Genomic DNA, 25302 nt, shown 5'->3' with positions numbered 1-25302 from the left:
CTTACTTGTTCTTAATGTGTATGTACAGTAAACATATGTGTATGAATCTAAAGATGCTTTAAAAAATAGCACACTAAATTGAAAGCTTGAAAACTTCAATATAAATACGAAAATTTTACTAAGGAATGTCAAATGTATAAAGCTATGTATGTAAGGTAATGTATACCTTTCCAGAGTCTGGTAGCGCATTTTGCTACACTACACTTCAAACTTAATTTGACAAGCTTTTGGAATATAACACTGAATGCGGAGCTTTCAAGCGGAAGTTTAAAAGCACACACCTCTTTATCGGCATTATATCTAAAGTATTCCGTTCCCTTCATTAATGATGCTTTATTAACGCTCTCATTAAAAGATATAAACGCCGTGTGCGATACCGACCCAGGTGCCCGTTGATTCACTGAGTTTGGCACCGTAAACACTGATCGACTCTTCAAATGAGCGGAGGCGCAAAATTGTTGGCTATAAAAATGTTGGCTGAGAAAAATCTGTGCTCAGTTGGTTTTGGCTGCCGGGCCTGACAGTCTGCTGTAACGAGTAGTAAAGCGGTAAACTATGCAAGGAAAGCAAACGCGCGAATATTAAAACTTTAATGCAAAATACAATATACAAAAATTTTAATTTCTTCGACAAACAGCAAATTTCCCTAGTGCCGTTGTTAAATTATCAGTTCTAAATTGTATTATGGCCATATGTACATACGACATAAAAATTTGAAGATATAAATAAAAGACACTATAAAGAAAGATTAACTCAATAAATTCAAAACTTAAAATAATAAAATTATATATTTACGTACGCCTGTGCATAAAGTTTACACATACTTATTACGTATTGATTGAAATGTAATTGTGTGTTTCAGTTTGAAGCGGTTTCAACCAGTTCCACAATAACCGTGTTTTTGTTTAACATTTCCTTCGGCTTTGCGTGAGGTTTACCCAAGCCAACACCAATAATACCACCGGCACAAAAAGAATAAAAAGTCAGTTGTGAATTGAAGTGCTGAAATTAGCCGTGAAGCAGCGAAGCATAACAACAACAACATAGGAGTAGAAGGTGAGTCGTCAATGCGCGATTTATTATGTGAATACTGTTAGCAATTATAGTTTTATACCTTAATAAGCACAACAAATAGTTTCAGGTTCTTGGCTAATAACCACATACTAGAGGTCTGAATAGATTTGCATTAATTAAACACTTACTCTATGAATTGCACTGACTTAGCGCGTTGTTGCAACATGTCTACTTGAAATTGCTAAGCGTACACACACATGAATATGTTAATTACTTTTCCGGCGTTTGCCAAGGCTAAACCATTTTAGTTTTCCAGCAAAAGAGTTAGAATATATGTATTGTAAATATGTGCTTAAAGTATATACACATATAATATGAAATATAAGTTTGTTTATGTACCATGTAACTATGTGCATTGGTTTGTGTCTACCGGTAAAGTCTACATTCATTATCAGACTGGATGTATGTATATGTCCTGCAGTGAAAAGAGGTTCAAAGTTTCAAGGATGGATCAGTATTTTTTTGATAAAACCATGGAAGACTTGAATAAAGTTCAAAATATCACTCTTCTCTTGAGTATATATGTACATATTTAAATTAATCTGGCAGTTATGTAGCCCATCTCGTAGTACATCAATTTGTAAAAAATATCAGTTTTTTGTATAGTAAAATAGTTTCTAACTAGGTGAGTGAACTACAGTGTACATATACACACATAGAAAGACAAATATGTACGACTATATACATATATTTTGGCGCAGTCACAAGGTAGCACTGTTTATTTGCATTAACTCAATACTTTGTTCAGCAACATCAAAAGCTACCTGCTGTCGAAGAACTATTAACTTTTGTTAGGGCAAAGTTAAACCAAAAATAAAAACATTAAAAAGAACTCAACTGGATCCATTTAGACGTCACTAATTCACTGAAAATATCCGGTATAAACAAACATTTGCATATGTATGTATAAGTGCCATAACTTCATTCTGCTCTTTTGAACAAAAGAATGAAATACAAAAAAAAAGAAATTTACCCGGATGTTGCTTCAGGATATGAAGATTCTGTAAATGTTTAACTTCTGAAACTGTTTAGTAATCTGGTAAAGACCACTTCTTATGCTATATAAAAAAAAAGAAGTGAAATAGTTGCAAACATAATAAATTTAAATAAAGGAAGAAAATGAAGTTTTTTTAGTTCAATGAATAAACACAGGTTGAACATTTTAGTAGAAACCATAGTCAATTGAAAGGACAATATTATTAAAGATATTATTTATTGATTACTTTACCACGTTAGAAGGTCTATTCGACATAATTCCATGTGAATCCAAAAAATTACATAGTAACTTCAGAACGATTGGATGAAATGTCATTAAACTTTGCCATTATTCCAACTACGGCTAGTACTCTCGACCAGGCAAGGAGTTGAAGGAGTATACGGTATATAATAATTGTACAAAATTGGATCTTCCTAGCTTAAATCGTATTTTTTTCTGTGAGCGTAACAATGATCCGATTCCTGCCATTTACAATGCTAATAGCCTTGTATGTATCAATATACACTCGGCAAAAAAAAAACCCACGCAGTCGAAAATTTTCTAATATTCTTATTTTGAACTGTCACTATTTGCTCAATCATTTGTCTTATTTGGTTGTTATGTCATGTGACTATATTATTTTACCTTTATTGTTAAAACCGCTAGCGTCCGCACGTGTTTATTACAGAATTTGCGGTATTTTCTTTTGAATAAGCTGTGAAAACAAGTAAAGTTGAACATGGTGGGGTCAACAAAAAATAAATCAGAAATCTTAGCTTTATATAAAATAAATTATCCAAAGGTCAAATAGGTACATATGTTAATTGATTAGCTCGAAAAAAGGGCAGTGGACGTCCGAAAACAGTAAAACCTCGTCAAGAACGACAAATTAAACGGCAAAATGTGCTGAATAATCTTGTATTCCGACCGCGACGTCCAGCAAAAAAGCCACTTCTCAATACGCGAATGAAGAAACAGCGACTAGAGTGGGCAAAATAGCACAACACTTGGACTACATTTGATTGGGGAAATGTTAATTTTTCTGATGAATCCAAATTTAATTTGTTGAAACCCGACGGAAATGCCACAGTGCGTCGTAGGAAAGGGGAGCGTTTTTTGGAAAACTGTGTTTGGCCCACCGGAAAGCATTCGCCTTATTTAATGGTGTGGGGAGCTGTAACCAAGTTTGGTGTTGGGCCGCTAATTATTCTAAAAAGATCTGTGAATGCCGAATTATAAATTGGAATTTTGAGTGAAGTCGTTTTGCCAACTATTGAACAGCTGTCCGAACACGCCCAAAAAGTTTATTTTCAGGGCATTTCAGCCCCTTTTCATAGAGCCAAAGCGGTAACCAAAGCATAAAACTATTGGAATAGATTTTTCAATAATTTATTACAAACACTTACAGGTTTCAAAACAAAAAGATTTTTATGGAATAGGGTCTCTCACCTGGCCAGGAAACAGTCCAGATCTCAATCCAATTGAGAACTGCTGGCATTATTTGGGCAAAATGATAAGAGAAAAGCGTCCAAAAAGTCTAAAAAAAATAGAAAATATTTTTGAAGCTATGCCGGATGAAGAAATCACTAAAAATTATCTTACACGCTTTTTTGAATCGATGCCTAAACAAATATCCTAGGGTTATTAGGAGGAGGGGGTGTTGCTCTACAAAATACTAAGTTTTTTTTTACAAAATACGTTATTTTGATTCGTTATGTATTCTAATGCTAAATAAAAATCATATATGACATAAAATATGTAAATAACTTGTTCAAAAATTACATAATTGTTCATAACAAAATTTACTTCTGTGGTTATATGTGTGTTTTCACATTTTTCACTATAACAAGTGTTAAACTATAAGTTTTAATATAAAAATGCTTGAAACATAAACTAAATAAAAGTGGTTGACCCTCAAAGAAAAATGTTTAACTTAGAATAGTATGAATCCATGTTTTGCGCTATATAAAAGCACTCTGTAGAGTGCGTGGGTTTTTTCTTCGCCGAGTGTACGTATCTAAATTTTGAATAGTGAATTTCCTTGTTGCAATTATGAAAGACAGTACAATAGACGTACAGTACTAAAAACAATAATTAATACATAAGTCAATGCCAATTTCTATACATTCAACAACACCTCACTTACTCATATTATGTACACATACGACTGTGCTGATATATCTCTAATTATCATACTTGTACAACATGTTTCTACAGAGTATAACAGTTTTGTCACCTAACGGTATCACCATACCATAAAGCATACCTATAAAATATCTCCCAAACCATTCAAGCTAAAATACCTAAACTAGCTCAAGATAAATCTCACAAAAACCCCTACCGACATGTGAAAATGGGTGAAATCGGATTATAACCCCGCAGACAGAACAAATCGACAGCTAACTACTTCAGAGATTTTAAATTTTACTCCCGAGATAGTATGCGACATCTTTATAGGAGCCGGTGTAAAAACTGGTCAATAGGCGTGGCATCGCTCACGTTGAAGTAAAATCACATACCTCAGGACCTGCTCGATTGATTTTAACGAAATTCGATACATATTCTTATTTCACAGTGTGAAAATGGGCGAAATCGGACTGCAACCACGCCTATCCCCTTCCCTTAGCTTCCATATACGCAACACGATTTTCGAACTTCCAGTTGACTTTATACTGCATATATCAGGGATAAGGGATTATCTCCGGCATATATCGACCAAGATGAGTACTCTCACTGAAAATGAGAGAGCGTGTTTTGCCGATAACAGCATGTCTTTGTGCCTAAAATGGAGAAAATTGGGTGAAAACTCCATATGATTGGTGATGGTATTTAGCTACCTTACTGAATCTCAGGGAACATTTTATTAGTATGTATTATTAACAAAAATAGATAAAATGGGATCGATACTGCTCCCAACTCCAAGATAGTTACTATATGATGTTCGTTTTTCTAACAAAATTATATGTAGGAGTATATATACAAATATGTATGTACATACATATGTATATATAGGAATTTCCATAACTCGAAGTTTTTTGTGTATTATGGTGATTAAAGTTAGGGAAGTTCAACTATGTATGTACATATATATGTAATTGCTTGAATTCCTATCCTCTGGTTAACGGTTTCCCTGGCTTTGATTCTTGCAAGTTGCAAGAGTGTATAATGTTCGGTTGCACTTGAACTTAGCCTTTCCTGACTTTTTTATTTTTAACGCTTAAATATGATATTTCAACTAATAAAGTTCAATTTTTCCATGCATCTTATACTCGTAACTATAACCACAAAATTATGACTGCATCTAAGCGTGAATCCATAATCACAGTTAAAAAAAAATCCAAATATTATTTTCTTTATTCATTCATGGTAACATACTATGAATACAATAAGACGTATACGTCTTTATGTAGTTATGCATGTACATACTTATGTATAGTATATCAGGGAGTAAGTGTATGGTAAGCGCAAAACTGGCTATGACTGCTTAACAGTACCGAGACCTAGTAGCTCAGTATGACGTATATGCAATTTCCTCGATTTCGAACTTTGTTATACCCATAAGTTGTTGTTGTTACTTTGTTCAAGAGTTAGTGTTATTGCTAGCGGTTCCACGTATGAGATGGCTGCATAATATGTTCCTGATCGGGTATTCACTGTGTCAGCGTAAATGAACTAGGGCCCAACAACGCATGTGACTCGCGGTCGTGAATTGACTATACATGACAAAGCGACAATGACAGCAACAAAATTTCTTCAGCTAATATTACATGAAACAAACGCATGTACATTCATATGTGCAATTCATTTGTGCGCAGAGGCAATTGCTGTTTTCTTTATAGTACCGTACTTTTTCGATTATATATCAGGTTTTTGACTGGAATTTAATTTTTTTGAAAAAAAAAATGTATTCATCTGTCTATGTCAATGTTGTTGCCATCAAAATAGTCCCCATTCTATATTATGCACTTATCCCAGCGCTTCTTTCAATCGTTGGAATATTTTCCAAGCTTGATTTTTGAGATAGCTTGTATCTTTCTCAGCTATTTTCACTATCTTGTAAAACGACGGTGCCTTAACGTTTTTTTTTTATTTTTATACTCTCGCAACAATGTTGCTAAGGAGAGTATTATAGTTTTGTTCACATAACGGTTGTTTGTAAGTCCTAAAACTAAAAGAGTCAGATATAGGGTTATATATACCAAAGTGATCAGGGTGACGAGTAGAGTCGAAATCCGGATGTCTGTCTGTCCGTCCGTCTGTCCGTCCGTCTGTCCGTCCGTCCGTGCAAGCTGTAACTTGAGTAAAAATTGAGATATCATGATGAAACTTGGTACACGTATTTCTTGGCTCCATAAGAAGGTTAAGTTCGAAGATGGGCAAAATCGGCCCACTGCCACGCCCACAAAATGGCGGAAACCGAAAACCTATAAAGTGTCATAACTAAGCCATAAATAAAGATATTAAAGTGAAGTTTGGTACAAAGGATCGCATTAGGGAGGGGCATATTTGGACGCAGTTTTTTTGGAAAAGTGGGCGTGGCCCCGCCCCCTACTAAGTTTTTGTACATATCTCAGAAACTACTATAGCTATGTCAACCAAACTCTACAGAGTCGTTTTCTTCAGGCATTTCTATATACAGTTCAAAAATGGAAGAAATCGGATAATAACCACGCCCACCTCCCATACAAAGATTATGTTGAAAATCACTAAAAGTCCGTTAACCGACTAACAAAAAACGTCAGAAACACTAAATTTTACGGAAAAAATGGCAGAAGAAAGCTGCACCCAGGCTTCTTTTAAAAATTGAAAATGGGCGTGGCCTCGCCCACTTATGGACCAAAAACCATATCTCAGGAACTACTAGACCGATTTCAATGAAATTCGGTATATAATATTTTCTTAACACCCTGATGACACGTACGAAATATATGTGAAATCGGTTCACAACCACACCTTCTTCCAATATAACGCTATTTCGAATTCCATCTCATGCCTTCTCTGTATAATATATGTATACATTAGGAACTAATGATGATAGCGGAATAAAACTTTACAAAAATACGGTATTTGAAAAATATATAAATGACGTATAATGAAATCTCGATTATCACTTTATCATGCGAGAGTATAAAATGTTCGGTGACACCCGAACTTAGCCCTTCCTTACTTGTTCTAAATAGAAAAAAGTCACTGTGGCATCTTTACTATTCTTTTTGGTAAAAAATTAACGAACAATCAACGAACATACATATGTATAAAGTTATTTATATTTATGTTGTTAACGTACTAACTGCTTCACTCATATTCAAATAATACCGTAATAGTAATACCCAACCCTTCTACAATATCGCTCCAGTAGCATTCCTTATATTTAATCTTGGCTTAGAGTACTATCGTAATACTGTTACTGCAATTCTGTCCAAGTTGCATGACATATCTTCATAGTTCTATAGTTGGTCTCAGAGTAACCTTACCTAGTGTTTTTGATTAGAAAACGCCGCGGTTGCAAAACCACAGCCGCATAAGTGTTGCGTTAAATCTGTATCAACAAATTCAAAGGTGAAGTACTGGTTTATTAAATTTCGTAGCAACCGTACTTAGCAAATGAATCACAAAAAACACCTTGGAAGTTTTGTTAGGCGATCGAAGTATGTCATTGAGTGAATTATCATTAGATTCTCAAAGGAACGAATCACATTAACGAATTTTTGCAAATGGGAAAAACTATGGTTTTTTTTTCATAGCCTCCCTCAACCACGGTAAAAAATCAACAGTCGCATTTGTGTCCGTCATTATTAATTAAATTTTTCAGCCTAAGCATTTTTCTCCACCCCAGTACTACTTTGTTTGTAGTAGAAAAAAATCGACTTTTAATAAGCAAATACTTAGACACTTACATATGTATGCATGCACTTGTGTACTTTCTTTATAGTCTCTTATGACAGTAGAGTGGATACTTTGAACATATCTCCGTCTACACAGACACACTCTATTTGAACAGCTGAATATGAATTTTTGTGCAACTTCAGACTAAAGCACTTTATTATTATTTTTTTTAACTAGTATAAAGAGTTCTGTGTACTCTTTCGAGTAACTCGGTGTAACAGGAGCCTATAAGAGGAGTCAAGTGCTTTTAGATCTTATTTATGGATAAATGGAAAAAAAACGAAAATAATTCAAAATAATTCTGAAAATATATGAATTTATAATATTTTAAACGAAATTATAAGAAAATGCAGAGTATACCTAGTATCTCTTTGATATATTTATCGTGTACGCCACTAAAACTTTAAGTACACATTCACATGATAAATAAGCATAGCAATTATGCATGTACTTGTTTATGAATGCTTTTATCTCGGCAATAATTTTAAAATGTGCAATCAGTCTAACAATGGTTAATGACATGGCCAATAAAATTGTCTACTGAGATAAATTGTAGTATACATATGTATTATTTAATACTAATCAACTTCAAAAATTCGCATATTGTAAACTTTTAACTTTTAACTTTTAAAAAGTAGAAATTTCTCCCGTCTTCATTTTTAGAAGTAATTTGAGATATCTCAACAGGTAAATTTCAAAATAATAAATGGTATAAAGGTTTTGAAAAGTTATGCTCAAGCTAACTTGACCTAAAATATAGAAATTTTATAATATATGTAAATTAGGGTGGGTCAATAAAAGATTTTTTTTGCTTGGTACTCTGAAAAATTGGTTCCTAGACAACTCTAAGAAAATATATCCAAGTATGATATCTTAATTTTAACGGGAAGACCCTACGTTTTACAGATTTCTATTGTTATATTATTATCAGATATCAAAACTTAAATATCACTACAAACCATTTGAAAAAATGTATGTATCAATTTCATTAATTTGTAATTTCATTATTTTAAGGCAAATTTGTTTTCTAATGAATTATATAAATCAATGAAAAAAATCGTTATAAATTGGAAATCTTACAGTTTTTTAGAAAATTTACTATTCTACATGGTCCCTCATATTTTTTTTAACTTCTTTACAATTCGTGAAGTAATTGATTATTTGGATTTATTTCTATAGAGAGAATTTGGCACTTAAACTTTTTGTAGTAAGAAGTGGGTTGAGGCTGATCGACTTCATCGGGGCCGGAAATATGGTTATCTGTAGTACTAGATTCCAGCATAAAAAAATACACCAAGCTACCTGGATGTCTCCAGATCGAAAAGCCACCAACCAGATCGATCATGTTGTGATAGACGGAAGACACGTCTGCAGTATTCTAGAAGTGCGTACGCTCCGAGGTCCTAACATCGACTTGTTGCAGCCAAGATTCACACCCGCTTCTGTGCAGCAAAAACCGCACTTCAACAAACACAAGAAGGTTCGACGTCGAGAAGCTGCAAAGACAACCGATAGCCGAATGATTTTCTACTCGACTTGCACTTCTGCCCTCTGGGAGCACTCGTCAACACCTCGGTATAAGGGAACTGTGGGGCGGCATTTCAAGCTCCTTACGTACAACTGGGAACCAAAACCATTGGTTTTCGAAATATGCAAAAGAACAGTTGGTTTGATGAGGAGTGCCGGATGGGATAGATACCGAGAGTTGAAGAGGGAAGCGAGACCCATTTGCATACCGAAAAATAGAGAGGCCGAAATGCGTGAGTATGAAGAGCTGGACAAGCTGGCCGAGAGTGGTAATGCTAGAAATTTCTACGAAAAAATGCGGCGACTAACAGAAGATTTCAAGACCGGACCATACGCTTGTAGAACACAAGGAGGTGATCTAGTAACCGATGCCCAGAGCATACTAAAATTATGGAGGGAACACTTCCCCAGTCTCCCGAATGGCAATGAAATCGCAACGCCAGGAGAAGGCGAACCCGATTCCCCAATTGATGACGATAGAGCAGATGTTCAATTGCCCGACCATAAAGAAGTTCAAATAGCAATTGCCCGTCTGAAGAACAAAAAAACGGCGGGGGCCTATGGATTGCCGGCCGAGCTATTCAAACACGGCGGCGAAGAACTGATAAGGAGCATGCATAAGCTTCTTTAAAAAATATGGTCAGACGAAAGCTTGCCCAACGATTGGAATTTAAGGGCGCTTTGCCCAATCCACAAAAATGGATACCTCACAATCTGCACCAACTACCGTGGAATAAGTCTCCTAAATATCCTATATAAGGCTCTATCGAGCGTATTGTGTGAAAGATTAAAGCCCACCGTCAACAAACTGATTCAATAATTCGAGCTGCAATCCGAGAAGGTACAATCTTCTATAAGAGTGTAGAGCTGCTGGTGTATGTTGATAACAACCGCGGCTTTAACAACCGCGCCGTTAATTCTGCTTTGTCCAGAATGGAGGGCAAGACGAAATATCTCCTGTCATCAAACAAACAGTAGTCGCACTCGCGACAAAACACCTACATCACTGTTGACAGTCTTAACTTCGAAGTTGTAGATAATTTCGACTATCTTTTAACCAGCATCAACACCAATATCAACGTCAGTTCGGACTAAGTAAGAAATTGAGAAGTAAAGACCACTCTCGACGAACAAAAACTAAACTCTATAAGTCAGTCATTATTCCCGTCCTGCTATAAGGTGCAGAGGCATAGACGATGACAACATCTGGCGAGTCGACGTTGCGAGTTTTCGAGAGAAAAGTTCTGCGAAAGATTTATGGTATTTTGCGCGTTGGTCACGGTGAATATCGCATTCGATGGAACGATGAGCTGTATGAGGTATACGACGACATTCACATAGTTCAGCGAATTAAAAGACAGCAGCTACGCTGGCTAGGGTATGTCGTCCGAATCGACGAAAACACTCCAGCTCTGACGCTTCGACGCAGTAGCCGCCGGGAGAAGCAGAGGAAGAGGAAGACCTCCACCCCGTTGGAAGGATCAAGAGGAGAAGGTCCTAGCTTCGCTTCGAATGTGCCAATTGGCGCCACTCTGCGAAAAGAAGAAACGGCTTGTGCGCTGTTGTTAACTCGGCTATTACCGCGTAAGCGGTTTCTACGCCTGTAAGGGAGAAGAAGAAGTAAGAAGTATTAAAGGAAATTATGCTTTTCTGAAAGCATAATTTTCTTACCAAATTTAAATAATTATATTATTAATATAATAGAAGTTTTTAAAGTGAGAAAAGTTTACTGAAAGCAGTAGTGGATACATATGCTGATAAATAATTAATTAAGTAAGATAAGTTCGGGCGTAACTGAACATTTCATACTCTTGCAACTTTAAAGGATCAAAGGTGGGTAAATACCTTCAGTTGCATAAGGTTTGTTAGTTATATGGGGTCTAAAGCGAGTTTTCACCTAATTTCTAATTTCCTCAATTTTATTAATTAATTCATGTATTTGCTGATATATGGGGTATAAGTCAGCCAGAAGCTCGAAAATATGTTTATTATGTACCATATATTAGGGCTAAGGGAATTATTGATCCGATTGTATCCATTTTTGACATACAGACATATATTATATATATATTATATCAGTGTTCTTGTCGATTTTTACTTGTTCAAACGTAAATTAATTACTTCGCAGACGAGAATCTCTCGACTTAATGCAAATTAGTAAATACGTGCATTTGTACACATATGTATATGTGTATATTTTTATACCTTCACAAAATGTTGCTAAAGAGTATTATAGATTTGTTCAGCAAACAATTGCTTTTAACTTTATGGAAATCTTATTTAGTGCAATAACTAACCTCTCAAATGAGATAAAAATTTTTGTTTGGTAATATGTTTAATGTACATATCTTCAAAACCACTTAAGCTAAATAAACCAAAATAACTCAGGACAGTGCGGAGTGAAATTGGATTATAACCCCACCTATTCGCCTTATAAAGTTTGTGAGGAAAATTACTAAAATAAGTGGGTCAGAGACGCTGGGCTTTAGCTTTAGGTAAAAACACATACATACTTGGCAATTTAAGCAAATTCGGTATGCCACATTATTCCGATGTATCTACATATATTACGCTGAGAAAGTTGGCGAAATGGAACGAAAACCACTTCACATAGTATAACATTATTTAAGAATGCATATAATTCTTTCATTTTACAGTATACAAACCAAGCACCAATGAATATATCGGACTAAAACGTTACACAAGTAGTGTTTTGAAAGAGTGCGATTTCAGCTCTATACATATAATAACTAACTGTTCAAGCCTTAAATACCAAGGATATGGTTCCTAGTGCCCCTGGCTGACTTTTTATCGAACATATCGGTCAATCAGTGGGATATCTTATAGAAATAAAATATCATCTCTATCTAATTACAGTGTTTCATTTTGCCGGATGAAATCGTGTCATTATTACTTTAGCTTCCCAATATAAATATTTCAAGCATTCCGTTGAATTAAAGTCGGTAAATGTGTAATATATAAAATTGGTCAACGAATTATCCCTATATACTACATATAAAAGTATTCCTTATTTTAGCGGACTTTAAGCCACATATGTAAATGTGTTAGTGTGTGTGTTCTCATCATAAAATTAGATGGAAACCGTTCGACATTCTTTTGGAAGGAGACTTTTTTGAATAAAATAAATTGATTTTGCCGAAAAAACAGTTGTTCTGTTTTTTTTTAAGTCTTGTTTACTTTGGAATGCACCTTGTATAATCGATATTTTTTGTAATGAGTCATACATACACGTTATTTGTATCTCATTTAGTAGCAATATTAACAGGTAATCGATCTTTGGCATAAAATAATTAAATTAAAAAACCGGATGTTTCCAACGAAAATAAATACTTAATATTCGCAGTTTTATCTCAGTATGCTTGGAGACAAAAGGGAAAGTCCCCTCAAATATTAAAATTTGTATACTAGAAAAGTTTTATATTTCTGCTAAAACGTTTAATGGGTTCCTAGTTTAGTTAGATTTTGCCATCTTACTTAAAATATATATTACATATAAGTATACGATATTTATGTTCGACTTCAAATACAAAATTGAATTGAAATTGAATCAACTCACAACCACGTCGATTAGTATAGGGAAGATAATTGCAACTCAACTTGTCGACTTCTTATAGATAATACTGAATTACAAATTAATTTAAACATATTTTCATAGAGTTATGCGTTTTTGAAATAGTGGGGGAAAACACAATATTCTTGGTTAGTAACACGCTATCTCAAAAAGCTGCAAAACTGAAAACAAAAATTTCATAAAATGGCGGCTACTCAAAATTAAAGATTTTTTCATTTATTTTTTTATTTTATCCAATTAAAAAAATATATCCAGTTGCCAAGACACTAAAACCGCTATAACTTCGGAAAGAATTTGAATTTTGAGAAACCCTTTCAGGGAGATATTTTTGAATATCTAAACTATTGAATTACGAAAAATTGTCTTTTTAAGTTTTTCCAAATTTTTAGACTAGAATACCTCCTTAAGTGAAGCCAATACAAATAATTCTACTAGTGACATCACGTTTGTTCATTTAAATCACCCATTGGGACAAAAAAGGGGCTATAAATAGATGCAAAAAATGATACATATTATCTTAAAATTATAAAGAAATAATACAAAGTAATTAATGATTCATATGGTCATGATCATGGCACCATACAGCGTATATTTTATCAGAACTTAGAGTATTTTATCGCAGTACTAATACCATAATGTGCAAGTTTAAGCGCGCTCAAAGCAATAATTGTAAAACACTTATTGAATTATATAAGCAGCAGCAAACGATGAACATTTAACGAGAAAATAATCAGTATGATATTGAAAAGAGATGAATCACAAACTGGATGAAATTAATAAAAAAATTATAAAGTATAGTTCAGAGAATAATATTTGCGTGCAAAAAAGTGGGAGTTTACAAATAAATACTTTTATTTTATTACACTCAGGCTGAAATAATCGTCGACTGTGCAATCGTGATAAAAAAATTACACATTACATATAAAATTAGACAACAACAAACATTTCCAAATGCTTTTTAAAAATACGGGTTTTCTTTACGCGATCATTTCGAGAAAATAGTGTTTTTTTTTGAAAATAAACTCTTGTTCAATTGTGGTCACTGATGCGTCCAATTCGATCACTTTTTTCGATCTCCTTATGTTGATGATCTTTAAATACGAGTTGTACTTTTTGGAAGAGGTGTTCGACCATTTTGGAGAAATAGGAAATGTACATAAATGACTAACCAGAAGGAGGAAGGAATCACTAATCTCTCAAAGTGAGAACAAAGCTATTGTTTCCCTGTTTGAGATGAAACCACTCGCCAGTCTAAGAGCAGTTAAAAAACATTTAAATTTAGGTGTAGTATTAAACACAGCCGTACTATAATTAAAACCTTTTGTAATATCTACAGATGCGTCAACTTTTGCATTGTTCAGCCCCTTCATACGTATATGTCTAAGAAAGGGACAAACATATGTATATTCAAAGGTGTGTTAAGCACCCGTAAAAGGTGCATCTCTCTTCTCATTAATTTGGCTTTCAGGTGCTTCTGAGAAAAATTTAACACCGTTAGAATGATAAAATTTTATAAAATGGTTTTATTGAAATGTTTCACGGTAAAAATAAGGCAATGATCCGAAACATGGAAGTAGATTCTGTACCCAATGGAAACAAGATTAGATTGACCATCACAGTCACCAGCCGCCGATCCAATAGAGAATTTTTGTGCTTTAATGGAAGCCAAAATATCAAGAAAATATTTAAAGTCAACAAAAAATTTTCTTCGGCTAAATTAGTTGCAAGTTGCTTCAAAGATGTTAGACTATAATTGACAACGCGTGACAACGTTGGAGAAAGTAATGAATAAACGTCAGCTATAACAAAATAATGTATTTTCTATAATTACAACAACCCTACCTACATTTTGGAAAACCGAAATGTTATTTTTTGAACGCACTGTACATAAAGACCGTAAGGAATCGTTCGGAATTCAACAACTTTTACTAGTTTAAACAAGAAAATTATTTATTCATTTCTTGGTTATTTAGGTTTCATGCATTTACTTTTTACTTCTAGAACACTTTCTTTACACACATACAATGGAGCTACCTCATGAAAATCCAGCCTTTATTGGAGATGATGGTAAATCTGCACGCGGCCAATCGAGGACCTTGCGAAATTCGGATGAAGAGGCAGTAAGTATTGGTATTATATGGTTGTAAAATAAAACTCAAATCAATTTTGTTTTTGTCCAAATAGAAGCTATCTGAAAATGATTCTAAGAAGAATGAACGCGCCACGTGGGGCAAAGGTGTAGAGTTTCTTTTCTCTTGTATTGCCATGTCTGTGGGACTGGGGAATGTATGGCGCTTTCCTTTTACGGCGCTGGATAATGGCGGTGGTGCTTTCTTGATACCTTATCTAATAGTATTATTTTTAATCGGTAAGCCGATTTATTATTTGGAAATGGCGATAGGACAATTCTCGAGCAGTGGATCAGTGAAAGTATTCAACTTGTGTCCAGCGATGAAGGGTAATGAAGCATTTTTAGTTGCAACTATATTCATTTGCTCTGTATCTTATGAATTTTAGCTGGAGTACATGCCTGCGTACGTAGTTATACATATTTTATGCTTATATATCTTACAAAAAGTTGAGAAACAAGTTAACAGAATTAAATTCAAAATGTAGCATACAAATTGAAGGAAACTGTTTTATAACATTTTGATTGTATGTAGTACGGTTTTCCGGAAAAGTTAACTTATTTTAAGAAATATTCTCCTTTAATCATTTATCATTGTTAAAATTTAGAGTCAAGACAATTTTATATGCTAATAACACAGCACCGAATAGAGACATTAGAAATACATATGTATGTATATGACAGCAGCACTACCTAAGGGATTGTATGATACTTGAAATTTCATATAGAGATTTTAATTACAAAGCAAGTTTTATACTTTCATCATCTTTACAACTTTTTGTTTAAGCAAATCATTACTACGTAACCTCAAAAGATATGCCCAATAAGAGAAAGCTTTACTGTGAGAGTGCTTTCTAATAGCCATAATGACGTTGAAGTACGTTGTATATGTAGTTAATTTTAAAAGGGGTGAAACTCCATAAGTGTACATTTGCAATACCTTTAACATCTATCAGTTATGTTAGTTGAGTTTAAAGCTACTTCTTGATAGCATTGACTACGGATGAGATCTATAGACATAGTATGTATCGAAAGACAGCCGAGTTAGGTTAATGTAGTAAAAAACCTCTTGTGAGTTACAAAGTCATAACCCGAATGAACTGTAAGTATCTACGTATATGAAATAAATACATAGATATAGTTAAGTACCGTACCGTACCACGTTGGAACTCGGAAAGAGTTCATGTGACTTTCCACAAATTGTAATTAAGTTAGAAAAAGGGTGCTGTTTCGTATAGGTAATATAAATAGTAAACACGAGGATATGAACATAGTTGATAATATACCGGAAGGAGATATAGTTTATTGTTTTGGAGTCGAAACCACTACCTGCATTTATGAAATCAATTTCCAACTAATTGTATATACGTACGCATGAATATACTGTATATCTAGGCATGTTCTTCTTTCAATTCTAAGTATTTTAATGGATTCATTCGTAATATTTTTCGTAAATTATTTGCAAAATTTGTCATACTATGTAACACTTTAATTTCATCTCATATTTGTGAATGCTTCTGATCATTTGAAAGGTATTGGTATTGGTCAAGTGTTGTCCATTTCGTTTGTGACCACTTACTATGTGGCCATTATGGGCATGATTGTACGCTATTTGTTTGATTCATTCAAATCCCCGTTACCGTGGACAGTCTGTGACGATGCATGGAGTGAAGCCTGCGTTGCATCTGGCACAATGCCCGCGCCAGAACCCATAATAGAAATTTCAACTGGAGTGTCATCAGTAGTAAACAACAACACATTACATAATGTCAGTACGCTCATAAACGCGAGTGTTATGCCTCATCATACCAAAGCCATTTCATCTGCAGAGTTGTACTTTATGTAAGTTTAATATTATACATGTTTCTTAAATAATTACTGTAAGATTGTATTTGTATTACTAACCGACATGCTCAGTAAGATATAACATATTTGTGCTTTCAAAAATTTCCCTGTCATCCATTCAATTCCCTTATTTCCTTGGTATTCAGTTATAATCAAGAACCATTTGGAATGCATATGTATGCATGATGCTGATTTTACAGTTATTGCGTGAGACATTCATAAATAAAATCGATTTAATTAATCAATAAAAACTGCTTCGAGCCGACACGTCAAATTGAAATATTTTCACAAAACAGTTTGCCTAAGTACCCTGTCGGGAAAATGCTTCGGCACTTTACCAAAAGAGAGAATTTTGTATCGCGATGTTCAAGGAAGATACAATTCTTTTCCCTTCTTCACTTTTCTATATTTTCGACCATGTATAGATGTGAGTACGAAGCATTAAAAAATAGGTCGATTAAGAAAAACGAAAGTGTAAATCGGTTTTGTGATTGAAAGTTTCAACTTTAAACAATCGAACTCGCGTCATTAACAATTAAGAGGTCATGACTCAACCCGCGATTAAAACACAGATGTTTTTTTTTTAGTATAAACCTTTATTGTAATTTCCATTATAATACTAATTTCCACTTATTATAGCAACAAGCAAAAGCAATTTAGCTGGCTAATTCGGATTCACAGATTACTCCTAAAGAGGAGACTGACACTCCTCGCAGTGGTTCCGAATAGGTCCGTCTTAATTGTCTTATAATGTGAATCAAATAGCAGATAAATATATAGTCAAAACAAATAAAACAAGGGGCAGTTACTTCAACTAAACACGAGTATAAACAGCTTTACAACTCGGATCAACCGCAAGCCGAACTAGTTTGTTAATTGCATTCCTACGTAATGTTTATTATCAAATTCTGGACAGAAATATACCACTTACTAACTGCTTCAGAACAGAAGCAAACCTTATTAGTTCAATTTATATTTCCTGTAATCATTTTAATCTGTATTTTGTGTAAGTCCTCGGTATTTTTCAGAAAAAAAAATTGATTGCCCGACGTAATGAGATTCTACGGTGAATCCGCTTTTCGAAAAATATGTGTAAATCTCATTCTCACTAGTGCGATTTTAATAAAAAACAGAAATAGTTCTAAACCTATTTTGTGAATAGTTTAATTTTTTATTGGAGGGCGTATGTATGTATAAAATACATTATTGCGCGGTTGTATGTGAGTAAATGTTTGCTCCAAATTCGTATGTCGCAAACCCGAAGTGTAAATTGACTTTATTCGGCGATTGTCTGCAAATTAGTTTGTAAACAAAAAAATATAATTCTCACAAAATTCAACCATCAGCTGGCTGTTACCGCTTTACAAATTTTCGTCAATGGAAGCGCTTGCCATTAAAAAAAATATTTCGCATGAGACTAAATATAATCAACAATAATATATCATGCAATAAACTAAAAATTATATATCGCATGCGACTGAAATGTCATCAGTAACTTCATTACTTCTTATTACTTACATATGTATATATCTATTTTTATATTCTACTACCAAATATAGTATATAAAGTAGTATATAGTATATACAATTAGCTAATATATAAGTATACAACCATATGTCTTCATTTAACTGGCTTATAAAAAATTTAGTTTCCTTGTTCTTCCATGAGATCTGTACCTGAAGCCCGTCATACTTACATACATACATACATATGTTCATTTTCGGTGATGTTGCAGATTACGTCGATGTCATATTGCATACCGCTTTCTAAGTTTTAACCTTATTTTTTAAACTTGTTATTTCGTTTTTAGTTCATATCTCTAAAACACATACATTCATATCATAGTTTTATCTACAAGAGTGTATGTACACGCTTGTACCTATACATAATGCTATTCACTACTACATTCTATTTGCATCTAACACTTTCAAGGTATTGGCTTAGGGCAGGCTTTCATGGTATACCTATTGGCTACATATTACGAGTCCATATGTGCACTTATCGCATACTATCTGGTGCAATCATTCCGTGACCCGCTGCCCTGGTCCTACTGTCGACCGGAGTGGGGATCGAATTGTTTTGATTCTGCGCCTCATAGTTGGCTCGATGGAGCCAAATTCATAGACACAGTTCGAACTGGCAATTGGAGTTTGGTTTACAGTAATCTAACAAAGGACTATAATAAGCGCATAATCTCGAGTTCGGAATTTTATTTTGTGTAAGTTACACCTAAGAGTTTATGGAAATAGTTTTTTTTTTGTTTTAAGGGTTGTGGATTAAAATAATATCATTAGTTAATTTTTTGTCTGATTTAATCAAACTGGAATAACTGCAGCAAGGATGTACTGCGCGAGAAGGATAACATTGATGACGGCATTGGTTTGCCGAACTGGGAACTGGTGTTAGGACTTCTTGTATCGTGGACAACAATATTTTTCGTTGTACACAGAGGTGTGAAAAGTTCAGGCAAAGCTTCATATTTTTTGGCTTTATTTCCCTATGTAATCATGGCTGTGTTATTGGTGCGCGCAGTCACTTTACCAGGTTCCGCGGACGGCATAATCTTCTTTATAAAACCCGATTGGAGCAAAATTCTGGACCCTAAGGTGTGTACATACGTGAATGCATTGACCAATATAATCTAATAAATAATTTTTGTAGGTTTGGTATGCCGCCGTCACTCAGTGCTTTTACTCACTATCCGTCTGCTTTGGTAACATAATCATGTACGCTTCGTACAACAAGTTTGATCATAACATACATCGCGACGCAATGATTGTCACCACATTGGATACGTTCACATCCCTTATTTCGGGCTTTACCATATTTGGCATTTTGGGTAATTTGGCCTATGAAATTGGTACGGATGACATCGGTACAGTAGTTAAAGGTGGCACCGGACTTGCATTTATTTCGTACCCGGATGCGATTTCCAAATTCAAAACGTTGCCGCAAATATTTTCAGTATTGTTCTTCCTGATGCTCTTCATTCTTGGCATCGGCTCAAACATAGCAATGACGTCATGTACCATAACGGCAATACGAGACAGCTTTCCCCACATTAAGCAATGGCACTGTGCATTGGCTATATCCGTTATTAGTTTCTTTATTGGGTTAGCTTATGTGACACCGGTAAGATGGTCAGTTATAACAAAGTTCTTTATGTTTAGTTGGTCGTATACATTTCTAGGGAGGTCAATTTATTTTGACTTTGGTGGACTTCTATGGCGCTTCTATGATCGCACTGATTTTAGGCATACTGGAGCTCTATGTTTTGGGTTGGGTTTATGGCGTGGATCGGCTATGCACGGACATCGAATTCATGATAGGCCATAGAGTAGGGAACTATTGGCGTTGGTGTTGGGCACTCATCACACCCGGCATTATGACATTGATTCTGATTTACTTTTATGCGACATATGAATCGTTAACCTACAACAATGTTCACTATCCAAGCTGGGCATATGGTAAGTGCATTGTAAACTCTTACATAAGAATTAAAATAACACAAATATAAACAATTATTTTGTCTGCAATTTCAGCATTAGGTTGGACAATTACTGCCTTGGGTGTTCTCCAAGTTCCAATATGGGCAATAGTGGCTATTATACGCCAACCAGGAAAAAGTTTAACCGAGAAAGTCCATGGTGCGTTCAGACCCGAAAGTAACTGGGGTCCATCAGATCACTTACTTCGCGAACAATACAACAAAGATGTGGCACACGGCAACGACTTGAGTAACACAAGTTGCTGGAGTAAAATCAAGAAGAACTTAACTGGTTAACCATTTTGATCAAGTGATTTTTAAAACAGCGGGTGCTGTTTACGGCTTGCCAAATTTTAGTATTATAGATATTAAAATAAATGTGAAAACTTATTATCTAAATTTTCTTAAACATGTACTTACCATAATTTAAAATACTTCGCCAGTACAAGCTTTAAATAAAAAACATTTCTCAAAACTTTTTAACAAAAACCAAATGCTACATAATATTTATTACATTTAATAATATTAAAAGCACCAAAAACTATTCAGAAATTATGGAGATATGTACAGATGTAGCCTATGATTTCCATATCTTTGAAAGTGGATTTATTTTTGTAAATACTTGCCAGCTTCAGCATCAAGTATGAGCAGTAGTTCACCATTTTTAGGCGAAACTTTTCCAGCTGGTAAATTCTCCAGATCAACGAACACACGCTATGTTTAACAAACGAAACAAATTTATTTGAATTGTTATTGTTATTATTGGCAATACTCACTTTAACCATTTCTGCTTTGCTTGTACCGCACATAGCAAATATACAACACTTGGCATTGTTGATAAGCGGCAAGGTCATCGTGACCCTCTGTGGCGGCAGTTTAGGTGAATCGGCAATGGGTGCTATCAATAGCGTTTTCTCATCGAGTAGAGCGTGTTTGGGAAATAACGAGCAGGTATGACCATCAGGCCCCATCCCCAGAAGTAACAAATCAAACTCAGGTATTGAACCAACGCTTGCACCGAACTCTGCTCTTATTTTTTTCTCATAGTCAGCGGCGCATTCTGCCAGTGGCAAATTCACGTTAATTGGTTCAAATTGATGTAACTGTAGTTCTGTTTGTGGCACCAGTTTAATTTTATAAGTGCCATAAGTTGATTCCGGATCTGTTTCGTCAACATATCGCTCGTCACAGAAGAAAAATTTCCATTTACTCAAGTCAGTTTGAATACGTGGAATTGCTTTGCTTAGGAAATTTAACACGGAACCACCTTTTTAATTAATACATATTTTACTGTTATTTTGTTTAAAGCAGGGTATATTTCGGTATACAGAATAAGAGCTATAAGGTCACTGAAGTATACAAACATTGCTGCTTACATAGCAACCTTTAAGAACAAAAAACAAACGCACCTGAGAGTCCAACGCGAAAGACGCCGCTTTCAACAATTGCTCGTTTCGCGCATTTCGAAATTTCGGTTGTAAGTCGCTCGATCACCTCTATTTCATTGGCCACAACTATTTTCGTCATTACTTCAATATATACAATATACTATGGAATTCTAATAATTAACTTCGGAACACGTACACGCCTGTGTATCTATCTTCCATGTAGTTCGATAATTTGACAATCAGCTGTGAAAATAAGCTTTGACCACTTGTTGCTTGTCATTGGCGATATGCCATTCCAGTGAGCACCAACACATATGTATGTACCTACATACTTATGCTCATACAAATTCATATAAGTAAGTAATATAATAGCAGAGCGAGTAAAAAAGCTTTTTCATATGAGCTTTGCGAAAAAGCTACTGAAGAAGCTTACTAGTCAGACAAATGAGAAAAATTTAATCGAAACTAAACTTTCAAAACTTGTAAAGCACAAAGGAATAAATTTATGTTTATATTCATTTCGTTACTAATAAATAACGGCAAAACGAGAACGAATTTTCAAATCGATTCATAAAGATTACAAGTATACTTACGAAAATAGGGCACGATTCCGATTACTTTGGCGCCGCGATTTTAGGTACCGCAAGCGCTTAGTTTACGAGATATTCGACCTTAAAGTTCAAAAATTCCCAACATTCGAACATTTCAACAAGCTATTTTACCACATTAAACACACTTTACTCACATTTTTCACTTCAAATTAATTAAATTAAACTATAAACTTTTAAATAAATCCACATACATTTTACACATTTACACTTTTAACAGTTTTTTTACCGAAGAAATATTTATTTTAAAAATTACATTTTGCACTCGTAGTGAACATCATGTGTGTGCTAAAAATTACGACGGAATGGAGCGCTGCCATGTGATAATAAGGAAATTCGCTGAAATTCCTTTTTTCCCAAAAATTCCTCTATCCATTCATATGGATATGTTCTTTACTTAATTTAATAAACAAATAAGTAATATTATATAATAATATTATATATATTGTCACCTAATATACAAAACACCGTATTATCAAAAATAAATGGAAAGCGCTGACAGATATAATAACCAAAATTTAACCATTTTATAACGAAACTCAATATATATATTTTTTATTTTAACGTAGAAAGAAGTACTACGCGAAAGTATTTTCGTCACCCCGGGTGCTCTTTTTTCTATATTAACTATAATAAAAAATACTTTACAAGATTTTCCAAGCTATAATTGGGGTGTGAAAACTTTTTCCTTATACATATGTATATGTATAATATGTGATTTATATTTAATATACACAAGTAAGTAAAACTCTATGATAATATTATAAAATTTATATCATATCGAGGTGACTGAAGTACTTTCGCATAGTACTCCTTTAAAACTCTAAGTATTTTATTATTATTTAATAATACTAAGTTGTTTATTACATTTAAATAAGAACATATCTTTGTATATGCATGGAAATATTGTTTATACTCATTTTAATTTGAAATATAATTTATAGAAGCTTCTTTTTATTAGAACTAAGATTGCTAAATAAAGAAAGAGGAATTATAGCGAAAAGAGAAATTTCAGCGAATTGCTCATATCTGCTTATTATCATATGTTAGCGTTCCATGTCCTCATAATTGTTAACACATAAATGATGTTCACTACAAGTGTAAAAAGTAATTTTTAAAATAAAGATTTCTTAAGTAAAAAGCCTGCAAAAAGTGTAAAATATGGATTTATTTAAATGTTTATAGGTTAATTTAATTAATTTGAAGTAAAAAATGTGCGTAAAGTGTGTTTAATGTGGTGAAATAGCTTGTTGAAATGTTCGAATTTTGGGAAGGACTTCCTCTTTCCAACGGTACCTTCAGATCGCGGCGCCAAAGAAATCGGAATTGTGCCAAATAGGAAAGTCGTAGTAGGTTGTGAGAAGTTATGGGGTAGTGCAAAGTAACTGAAAATTATACGAAAATTGTTGCATACGAGTATGAATATCAATCTCAAAGTTCCAAAAGATTTCATAAAACCATAATTTAAAATACAAATAATACTTAAATAATAATAATAATATTTATACCAAAATATACATACATACATAAGGAGTTTATTAATATTTTATACATACATATGTACATAAGAGCGAGTCGATTTACTGGGAACCAAAAACGGAAACAATCGCGTATGCGGCAAATGCTCTACGGATCATTCTAAACAACTTTGCTTAGGGGACTATGGGTCTAAAAGCGGTTCATTGGTGATGTCAATTCACGAGCAATCAGTGTGCAATAGATTGAAATTATCACCGATCTATCGAGGATGCGGCGGCTTATGTGTTTGCTTAGCTTGAAATAGCAGTTGATAACGACTATAATCCTTTGGTTTATTTTCACAGATATTTTGTTCGTATTATTAATATTTATCCCAAGATCTTAAACCCGACAACCAATTCAAAGTTATGCTCGCCAAATATTAAGTTTTGTCCGTACTATGGTACACTGATTTCGTCGTTGAGAATATTAGTACTTTCGTTCTTTCTTCGTTTATTGTAAGACCCATAACCTTTACAGCTTGTTCTATTTTTATACTCTTGCCTGTTGCTTTAGAGTATAATAGTTTTATTCACCTAACGGTTGTATGTATGTATCAGCTACAACTAATCGAGATAGAAATAGAGTTATAATATACTAGAAGACCCGTCCACGCTTCACTGTGGCTGAACCATAGATAATACTACTACTACCATCTATATGATTTCTTTTAGTTGGATTATAACTATTAGTTAATGAGATATAGCATTTTTATGAAGCAACTTGTGTTAGTTTAAAAAAAATGGATCATAAGGCATTTCGAGTGTTAATAAAGCATTGTTTGCACATTTTTGGGGGAAAATACTGTTGAATTTGGGCTCAGAAAAATCCACCGATGAAAAGATATTTGCTAAGCTTAAAGAGGCGAAAGCTCTGTGCAAAGTGGGTGCCTTGCAAATTCATAATCCAACAAAAACAACGAATAACTGATTCTGAGAAGTGCTTGAGTTCTCTTTAATCGTAATAAAACCGAATTTTCGCATCGGTGTGTGACAATAGAAACATAGACAATAGAAACATAACTCCATCATTGCCCACTGAAGTCCAATCAACTGTCATTCTAGTGGACTGCACATGATGAACCGGTTCTCAGGCGTGGAAAGACGAGTCGGATGGAAAGGTTATGACATCAGTCGTTTGGGATGCACGTGGTATAATACATACTCAACGACTGATTACTGAGCCAGTTATAATTCCACTGCGTATTTGGTTGCAGTTCTTTTCTATTATTACAAATACTTAGCAATTGTATTATTTTTGAGGAAGAAACTGT

At 34.1% G+C, this 25302-nt stretch overlaps 2 protein-coding genes across 5 annotated transcripts; one reads left to right on the top strand and one right to left on the bottom strand.

The window, feature by feature from the left end:
• The first annotated feature begins 485 nt into the window (after positions 1-485).
• LOC120770495 (sodium-dependent nutrient amino acid transporter 1) lies at positions 486-20955 on the top strand. Of its 4 annotated transcripts, XM_040098015.1 has the most exons (9): positions 486-548; positions 863-1056; positions 15057-15175; positions 15240-15513; positions 16716-17025; positions 19364-19634; positions 19690-20160; positions 20219-20495; positions 20571-20955. In XM_040098015.1, the coding sequence occupies exons 3-9, from the start codon at positions 15080-15082 to the stop codon at positions 20810-20812; spliced, it is 1941 nt and encodes a 646-aa protein (XP_039953949.1). In that variant the 5' UTR covers positions 486-548; positions 863-1056; positions 15057-15079; the 3' UTR covers positions 20813-20955. The 4 variants fall into 4 exon arrangements, with proteins under 4 accessions (XP_039953949.1, XP_039953950.1, XP_039953948.1 ...); XM_040098016.1 differs by lacking the exon at positions 16716-17025 and adding an exon at positions 18961-19246 and having other exon boundaries at positions 498-1056; XM_040098014.1 differs by having other exon boundaries at positions 498-1056.
• Positions 20956-21016: 61 nt separating this feature from the next.
• On the bottom strand, positions 21017-22042 carry LOC120770493 (probable 6-phosphogluconolactonase). Its single transcript, XM_040098013.1, has 3 exons — positions 21925-22042; positions 21292-21782; positions 21017-21229 (listed from the first exon to the last, which is right to left on the bottom strand). Exons 1-3 carry the CDS (start codon positions 22040-22042, stop codon positions 21122-21124), a joined length of 717 nt encoding a protein of 238 aa, XP_039953947.1. The 3' UTR covers positions 21017-21121.
• Positions 22043-25302: the final 3260 nt, after the last annotated feature.

The sequence above is a fragment of the Bactrocera tryoni genome, chromosome 3 (assembly GCF_016617805.1).
Source record: "Bactrocera tryoni isolate S06 chromosome 3, CSIRO_BtryS06_freeze2, whole genome shotgun sequence".
Classification (NCBI taxonomy): domain Eukaryota; kingdom Metazoa; phylum Arthropoda; class Insecta; order Diptera; family Tephritidae; genus Bactrocera; species Bactrocera tryoni.
Note: the sequence above shows the minus strand (reverse complement) of the source record. Positions and strands in the feature narration are given on the sequence as shown.

Excerpts from the sequence above, each read along its gene's own strand:
- LOC120770495 (XM_040098015.1), top strand. The coding sequence starts at position 15,080 with ATGGAGCTACCTCATGAAAATCCAGCCTTTATTGGAGATGATGGTAAA. Across the intron at positions 19,635-19,689 it reads GCAAAATTCTGGACCCTAAG|GTTTGGTATGCCGCCGTCAC; the intron begins GTGTGTACATAC and ends TAATTTTTGTAG. Across the intron at positions 20,161-20,218 it reads GGTTAGCTTATGTGACACCG|GGAGGTCAATTTATTTTGAC; the intron begins GTAAGATGGTCA and ends ATACATTTCTAG.
- LOC120770493 (XM_040098013.1), bottom strand. The coding sequence starts at position 22,042 with ATGACGAAAATAGTTGTGGCCAATGAAATAGAGGTGATCGAGCGACTT. Across the intron at positions 21,783-21,924 it reads CTTTCGCGTTGGACTCTCAG|GTGGTTCCGTGTTAAATTTC; the intron begins GTGCGTTTGTTT and ends TTAATTAAAAAG. Across the intron at positions 21,230-21,291 it reads GCAAAGCAGAAATGGTTAAA|CGTGTGTTCGTTGATCTGGA; the intron begins GTGAGTATTGCC and ends TGTTAAACATAG.